The sequence below is a fragment of the Anas platyrhynchos genome, chromosome 3 (genome assembly GCF_047663525.1).
Source record: "Anas platyrhynchos isolate ZD024472 breed Pekin duck chromosome 3, IASCAAS_PekinDuck_T2T, whole genome shotgun sequence".
Lineage (NCBI taxonomy): Eukaryota > Metazoa > Chordata > Aves > Anseriformes > Anatidae > Anas > Anas platyrhynchos.
The window spans coordinates 106,200,337-106,209,225 of record NC_092589.1 but is presented as its reverse complement, the minus strand read 5'-3'; the positions used below and the strand labels follow the sequence as shown (position 1 = coordinate 106,209,225).

Below are 8,889 nucleotides of genomic sequence, written 5' to 3'. Positions count from 1 at the left end.
AGATGCAATGCTTGTGCTGACTCCCACATTGCACAGAGTGCATTAGAAAATGTAGGTGTGTGCCTGAGCTGCTTCCTAAGTCACTGCACCAGTCACTGCAGTAAGTGAAAGCTGGTGCTGACACAAAGCAAGCAAACAAAAACCCTACCCCGCGTTACTTTGGGAATTAAGGACAATTTTCATATTATTTCTTTCACACAGTACATGGATCAGAAATTAAGTCCACAGTACAGGGCACTGCATTTTTATGTGATATCTGGATCCTTACAGGAAAGTGACTCTGATAATATTGTGTCTCCCTGTATCTTTCCTCTCAGTACTTTCCTAATTAAAGCTTTTTTAGTTTCTGAGCATTATCTTTTTTCTTTTAATTGTTGTCCCTTCCACCTTGAACTTGACAGCTGAGTTGGGTAACTGAGAGGTCACATTTTTAACATGACCTGTTGAATTCCTGCTTTCACAGAATTACAGAATGGCTGAGGTTGGAAGGGACCTCTAGAGATCATCTCATCTAACCCCTCTATCAAGTCCCCAAAAGCACATTACCCAGGATGGCATCCAGACAGTTTTTTAATATCTCCAGGGAAGGAGACTCCACAACATCTCTGGGAAACCTGTTCCAATGCTCAGTCACTCTCACAGTAAAGAAGTGTTTCCTGTTATTCAGACAGAACTTGCTCTGTTGCATTTTGTGCCCATTGCCTTTCATCCTATTGCTGGGCACCGAGAAGAGTCTGACCTATCGCTTTGACATCCTCCCTTCAGATACTTACACACATTGATCAGATCTTCCCGCAAGCCTTCTCTTTTCCAGGCTGAACATGCTTAGCTCCCTCATCTTTTCCTCATATAAGAAATGCTCCAGCCCCTTCATCATCTTAGTAGCCCTCCGTTGGTCTCACTCCAGTAGCTCCATGTCCCTCTTGTACTGGGGAGCCCAGAACTGGCCACAAGACTCCAGGTGCGGCCTCACCAGGGCTGATTACAGGGACAGGATCACCTCCCTTGACCTGCTGGCAACACTCTTCCTAATGCATCCCATTGGCCTTCTTGGCCACAAGGGCACACTGATGGTTCATGGTTAACTTGTTGTCTAACAGGACCCCTGGTCCTTCTCCTCAGAGCTGCTTTCCAATAGCTCAGCCCCCAGCCTGGTGCTTGGGGTTATTTCTTCTCAGGTGCAGACTGAAGCTAAGAAAGCATTCAGTATCTCTCTTTCCTGCATCCTTCAGTCACTAGGGTCCCTGCCTAGTTCAGTAGCAGGCCCACGTTTTCACTAGTTTTTCCTTTTGTTACTGATATATTTGAAGAAGCCCTTCTTGTACTTGACATACCAAGCCAGATTTAATTCCAAATGGGCCTTAGCCTTCCTCGTTGCATTTCTGAATACCCTGTGTTCATCCCAAGTGGCCTGTTCCTGCTTCCACCTCCTGTACACCTTCAGCTTGTGTTTAAGTTCTGTCATGAGTTCCTTGTTCAACCACACAGATCTCCCCTACCTCCTTTGCTCAGTTTCTTGCTCACAGGGATTCACATTTCCCAATGTGTTTATTGGCTCCCAATTATGATTTTCCTTTACCTCCCCATATACACTTTGTCTCTAAGAAGCCTATGTTAGCAAAGCTTTTAGATTTTACTGGCATTTTGCAGAAATGCTGAGATAGTCTCAGCTTTCATGTCATGCTTTAATATTGCAGGGGCTTGCCTTAGACAGAGGCAGAAGCAATTCAGGGCCAGACAGTGAGATCAAACTAGGCTACAGAAAAACTGAAGCACCTTTCCAAGCTTCTGAAGACCTTCAAGGAGGAGACTCCACCACCTCTCTGGGGGGCCTGTGCTAGGGCTCCATCACCCACACAGTGCTCTTTCAAGCAATGCCTAGACACGTTTCGAGGGTCATTGTGGGCCAGTGCTACTTGGCAGGCAGCTATTTGGACACTCACCAAAGTGTACCAGTTGGCCAGGAGGCCAAAGAATAGTGCCTGCCCTTTTGTTGGCCAGCTATTTATTTGTACAGACATAGCCACTGAGCCTGAAATATAAATAGTCATATCTGGTAATGGGGAATGGAAACCATCCTGGTCATTGGTTTTGATGTATTTATGGCTGCTTTTAACGTAAATCTAAGTTTTCAGTGCTAACGGTCCAAGCTTGCAGGGGATTCTGTCCTTCCTCTACTTTTGTTTAAAAAAGAAAAAGAAAAAAGAAACAAATAGATCCACTTCTACCTCTTGGCCTCCAGTATCCAAAAGGAATGACAGGAATTGTACGTAAATCCAGATGCTCACGGAGCTGCTCCTGTGTCAGTAAGAACAGAGGGAGGCTTCCACTGGTAAATTTGGGTATTTATTGATTATAAATCAGAGGGCCAGCAAATATGGAGAAATCAGTGAAAATGTGGGTGTTTTTTTTTTTTTTTTTGTCTATGTTATTAACAATGTTCTAAGATAAAGCTGTTATTTTTAAACATGTCCTATTTTCATTTTGCACTAGTCTTTTTAACTGCCCTGGAAAGAAGGATGTTTATACAATTTCACAAAGAAATGTGAACTCTTCTGCTCCATTTACATTTCTTTGTTCCAAAATGTATTCCTCTTGTTGAGATTCCAGCAGACAAGGAAAGCAGACACAGCGGTTACTTTCCAATGTGAAACTTAAAACCACAATCTCCCGCTCAGAAAACACAGAATGAGTCACAGGAAGGGGCCACTTGCTTGCAAAACTCATTAAAAGCAAGGCAAGGCAAAATGGATTTCCTGTATCAATAAATAGATTGCTGGCAGCAGGCAGAACACCTGACAGTGCTAGAGGGTAAAAAACAGTCCAAGAGTAGCCATTAGAAGAGAGATCAATTCTTCAGCTTGGAAACCGTATCTCCCCAGTACCCAGTTTGATTTCTTGGCATTAGTTGACTTAATCCAGTAAAGTGATAAGAATATGCACAAATTTGATTGCAGGGAGTTGCAACTAAAGCACACGCTTAAATGGGCTGCGTCGATTTTCCAAAGTGAGCTTTATTAAAAAGGATGCATGCTATGTATACTGCAGGTGAAAGCTTTGTTCCCCAGTTTCATGAAAATATAAAGCAGCCCTAGTCCTTATCAAAGCTTAAAATAGAGCTGTAACTGCAGCTTTCTTTTGCTGTTAGTGGTAGCCCTCAGGTGCTTAAACAGGGATTTCCTTTTGATGAATGTTATTCTCTCCTGCTTGGCAAATGAAGCCAAAATGGCCTTCACCCCTTCTGTTCAATGTAGAGACATAGGATTTTAATAGAATCACATAATCTTTCAGGTTGGAAAAGACCTCTAAGATCATCTAGTCCAACCTCTATCCTAAAGCCTACCACTAAACCATGCTATTAAGTTCTACATCTACACATTTCTTGAAGACCTCCAGGAATGGTGACTCAACCACTTCCCTGAGCAGCCTGTCCCAGTGCCACACAACCCTCTCAGTAAAGAAATTTCTAATAATCAACCTAAATCTCCCCTGGTGCAACTTGAGGCCATTTCCACTCATCTTATCACTTGGATTTTGGTCAAGAGGCAGGGAGCTCAACACTTGACACCTAGGTTCAACATGGGCATGGAGTTAAGAAGCTGCTTTTTGGCCACTTACCCTGGTTTTGTTCCCTTTCTCTAGTGCCTCCTAGAAGAAAACTTGTTTCTCATTTCGTCTTTATTTCTCACCCTCACATTCCAGTGGCTAGAAAGGTCTTGATTAGGACCTCCCTCCTAAAAACATCCAGCACCTAATCTCTTTGTACCACGGCTGGGTTTTCACTACAGCCAGCCTCTTGTCTCTCATTTACAACTACTCCTCTCCTTGCATCGCTCAGTCATGCTACAGAAAGAAATGAGTTGCTGGATTTTACTCCAAGCAGAAGGGTTAGGACCACCTTTGGTGATGGCACTGCGAGTGTACTCCCTTCACAAGTATTTATGCAATAAAATGAAATAAATAAAATTACCCCCGGGCTTCACTTTTTTTGCATATTCAGAGATGAGTTGAAAGTTACATTTTTCAGGTTCTTGGCACTAACAGTCTTCTGCCTCCTGCAATAATCTGTTCTGATGTACTTGATGGCATCTGCAATGCAAATGAAGACTATTTATTTGAAAGGAAACAATTAACGCGGTATTCTGGGTAGCGTTCCCTACCTTCTCCACAGCATCAAAAAATAACAGTCTTCACTCCTCAGGAGGTTTGTTCCCCTGACTTTTCTGTGTTAATGAGATGTTCCAGGAGCAATGAATATGTCCTTATAAAGTTTGGTTTGCAGAGGCAAAAGCATCATTTCTCTGACTTTTAATTAAAAAAGCACCTTCATTTCAAAGCCTGTCTCCAGAGCTCTAGTGTAAATGTTTATACAAGCCAGAGACATACAGAAAATAGGGAAGATTGAAGAAGCAGTGACTGTAGGCTGCCCAAATACGGCTGCTCTTGTATTTTTAACACAGACCTTTAGCTGCTGTAGAGCCTTATCAACCCCAAACATCTTTGTTTTCATACCAACACCAGCCCGGCAGTATCGCTACGGCTGCAGTTAGTTTGCTTAGCAAACCTGGCAGAGGGAGCAAAAAGCAGTTCTGTATTCTCACAGACATGAGGAAATGTTATTTGCTTCTTGCCAGCTGAATGGCCAATGTCAAAGAAGGAAAAAAAAGTGTGTGGGGTTGCGGGGGGGGGGTTAAGGAGGGGGAACAGTTGGAAGGGAAACTATGAGAGAGAATATCTGGTCTCGTTACTGTGAATAACAACAATCCCATTCAAATCAGATAGCTACTTTTCCAGATCACTCCAAGAATTAGACAAAGGGAAAACGGGAAAAAATCTGGGGTATGGTAAGATTCCTGACTGGTCCTGCTGCTCCAATTCCCATCTGGTTACTCTTGGCTCCCAGGTGCTGTCCTCAAACCCCAGCACAGTGAGAGCCCAAAACCTGACCCTGACTCCCTGACTCCTTGCACGTGAAAAGGCTCTGGATCAAACACTCCAATACAGCAAAAAATTTGCAAGTGCTGGAAGTTACACTGGATAGCCCCAGTAAGAGATAAGCAACTGAGAGGATATGTACAAATTCCACACTTCAGAGCTCCAACAGTTCTGAAAAAGCACTCTGCCGAAATCAAAGCATACACAAAAATAGAAAAGTCAGAAGAAATTTACATTTGCCTTTATTACAATATATAGTTCTATCGTCGTTGCATTCAGCAGATCAAAATGAGGTGTTAAAATGATTTTCATCATTCCAGTAGCACATACATATACAGAGTAAATACTGTATATAAATAGTCTTTGAAATAATAATCCATATCTACAAATAAAAATACCCAATACTCTTTCTCCTCCCTCCCTATATTACAGCAGTAACATTTTATCTGTAACACAACTAATGCAACAATCATGGTATTCTGTCCCTCACACAACACAGCTGGAGGGGTATGGTCATCAGCTTCATGAAAATAAACATCAGTCACTCCTCGCTGCTGCATATTCTAGTTTATGTGTACGATATAAATAGAATATACAGTGATTTAATGTCTCTGCATATTTATGCTAGCCAAATATTCTTTCTGTAACAGAAACCAGCATTACACTGAAAGGAAAGTTGAGAAAGTTTGTTTTTTTCTTTCACAGAAAGAGTAGGAATTTGTTAAACCGTCCTTTTTTTCTTCGTTAGGAATTAACACAGCAGTGTAAGCATTATGCATAAAATTGCTCAGCTACCACAACAAAGTATCTTAAACTCCCTTTAAAAGTATGGCAATGTTTCTAGCATTGGATTTTCTTAACCGTCTTTTCTGTGAGCAGGTTTGATAAACATGAGTTATATAAACACACATTTGTCTCACTTTCCAGCTATATTTAAACTTTCAGACACAAAGGGTTAGTTATACCGTACGTCAGAAGCACGGCGTTAACTTCACAATCATAGCAATGTTGGTCAGAAGGGACCCCTGGAGGTCAGCTAGTCCAACTTCATGCTTGCAGAAGATAGCAGACAACATGAGAGCCAAGTCAGCCAGAGCTCTGTTTAACCAAGTCTTGGAAAACTCCAGGATGGGGATTCCACAGCAGCTCAGGGTTGCCTGCACCAGTGTGGCACTGCTCTTACAAATCTGATGGAATTAAAAGGACCACTCATTCACACTATCATTTGGGTTGAAATACTAATGGCAGTAACAGCCCTGGACAGGCTATTTATTAAGTCATAAACAAATACACACAGGCTTTAGACTTCAATTGTGGAGAAGTCTCTGGGACCTTTCTTTTCCTGGTGAAAGCTACTGCATGCGGTACCTTAGGAAAGCCACTCTCAATTACTGTGAAGAATAAAAAACCTGATGGCCTCTAACTGAAGAGAAGGGCTGATTTGGTTTTAATTTGCATAATGGACTGAAGCAGACCTTTACAAAAACTGAATAACACAGAATTCAGTTGGTACATTCATCCATTAATTCAATCATTAGCTACAAGTATAAATGGATACTTAAAGTGTGGCTATATTTAGAGATGCAACCATCTCGGTTTGGCAACCTGAGATCCTCACTGATTGTCTGACAGATTTAAGAAATGTGGTACGTATTTTCTGACAGTAAAAAGATATTTGCAGCTTCTTTAAACTTTGAAGACAGCATCATCAGTCTGGGGCATTGGATACACATTGCATCCTCTTTTTGTTTGTCTACTAATTCCAGTATCTCTGAAATGGATGTGCACCTTGCCTGAACCCGCAATGTTCATATGAAAAGGAAGACTTAGGAAGGGCTCACCACTGCACATTGCAGCTATGCACACTGCAGTTGTATAAAGGATTGCACTTATTAATTACTATTGAAGGCACAGGGAAATCATAAATTGGCCCCCTGACATCTCAGATAAAGTCTGCAGCACAAGAAGTTAAAAATCCCTATTATAGAATTACCATCCCACCTATGTTGTTACCACTCTTTTGAGATGCAAAACCAGAATTTGTTGAAACAGAACAAATGTGATGCAGAGCAGCTGTTCCCAAACCTTTGGGTGCTAATCCACCACAATCACATCTTAAAATTTCTCCTGGACCACTCTGCCTTCCTATTATTAAACAGAAAACACTGTGAAGCAGATGCAAAACATGCATCATAGCCTCACAGATCACAAGTTGGCAGAGATCACAGCTTATGAACCACTGTTTTAACCATACTGAAATACTATATACATGGAATCCCATGATGCCGTTTTCAATGTTTCAGAGAATAATTCAACTTTTAAATGCATTTTAAAATGAGGGGAAAAAAATCACCTTCTTAGCTACCAGCTCATTGAGGATTATTTGGCCATCTGATGCATACACTTAAAAGTACCACATTGTGTAAAGGCAGATCATTTGGAAAGTATCATCAACTGATCTGCAGTATTGCTTCTATGATGCACAGTTAAATCTTAAGGCATTTGAGAGCAAGTAGCAAAAACAGTATCTACAGCTTGTGTCTGAACAAATGAGAGGGAAAAAAAGATGAAAGATTTTGTTTTCTTGGAGCACAGTAAATCGCACTAAAAGCATCTGTACTTTATGATACAAAAAAAATACAAACAAAAAAAATCCATTCAGTAAAAACCTGAGATGCATCACTCACCAGCAAAGTTCGCACTTAAGCCAAAAATAACATTTTAAATAAAACTATTCAATTTCGACAAAATCTTCAGTTTTCTTGGCTCAGCAATGATATTGAAACTCAGCATATCTGCTTCATAAGATGTTTTTACTGAAAAATCACCAGTCAAACCATTGACTTCAGTAAGATGGGCACTACACACAGCAGCCTGTATCTTCCACTTTCACACGTATCTTAACCCAAATAACTGTTCTGAAACATGGTACTCCTCAACTTGAAGAAGACTGGCAGAATCTGGCCATCTAATTTAATTTACTTCCATTTACATTGCACATCATTTATTTCCAAACACAAAAAAAAGCATTAGAAAGTCAAAACAACAGGTTGAAATAAATCAACACACTCCATCGTCTTCAATGGCTACACCAATTTACAACAGCTGAGGACCTAGACCAGTAATGAACTGTGAAACAAACATCAGATGGTCAAGCAAGGAGGAAAGAGGAATCAGAGAATGGTTAAGGTTGGAAGGCACCACTGGAGGTCATCTGGTCCAACCACCCTACTCAATCATTCGCTCTTTCAGAGGATGGAATTTTGACATATGAGCTGCAACGTGTATCACAAAATGATGTCAGGAATGGTGAGCACCTTCAGCTCCCTAACTTGCAGGGGTTTCTGAGATGAAAGACAACTTCAGTAATACAAGAAAGATACAGAACCACTTCATGACCTTATGATGTGTTTAACTGCAACTCTGTCATCACTGCACTTTTATTTGTCTTTAAGCAATGAAACTGCATGGCACGATTTGAGTTGCTGGATGAAGGAACATTAGGAATGTAATTCCCATTCCTAGTACGACTCACTCTTGTCATCTGGAAACGTGACTAAGTATGAAGAAGCATTTCTAAGTTTGCTCACAGCAAAGGAATACAATGCTCACATCACAGATTCCAGCTGAACTGCCAACAGCAAAAGCCAAGTGAAGTCCTTGTAATACAAGCTAACTCATTCTTTGATCCGAGGCTGACAGTTCGGAGATGCAGTTAAGATGAGGCTGGATGTACATCCTGAGTTTCAAAAGGTGGTAGAGGTTCTCTCCAGTAGGTGAACTGACTGTAGGTATCAGAACAAGGAAAGTCTGAAGAATGGCTTCTTTTCAGCAAAGGGAAAATGTGATCTACCACTTCACATAGTCTGACATAACTGAAAAATAAATAAAAAGATCTTCTTACTTTGATTTTTTTTTTTAAATAAGTCTCCAGTCACCAAGGCATGGCTACTC

At 41.0% G+C, this 8,889-nt stretch overlaps 1 protein-coding gene across 11 annotated transcripts in view; it reads right to left on the bottom strand.

Annotated features, from left to right (window-relative positions):
* Positions 1-5,160: 5,160 nt before the first annotated feature.
* The window catches only part of LPIN1 (lipin 1), a 76,600-nt gene continuing 72,871 nt past the window's right edge, over positions 5,161-8,889 (bottom strand). For all 11 annotated transcript variants that reach the window (XM_038176802.2, XM_038176799.2, XM_005010582.6 and 8 more), the window contains one exon: positions 5,161-8,810. In XM_038176802.2, coding sequence (XP_038032730.1) covers positions 8,651-8,810 — 160 coding nt within the window. In that variant the 3' untranslated portion in view covers positions 5,161-8,650. The remainder of the gene's footprint in view (positions 8,811-8,889) is intronic.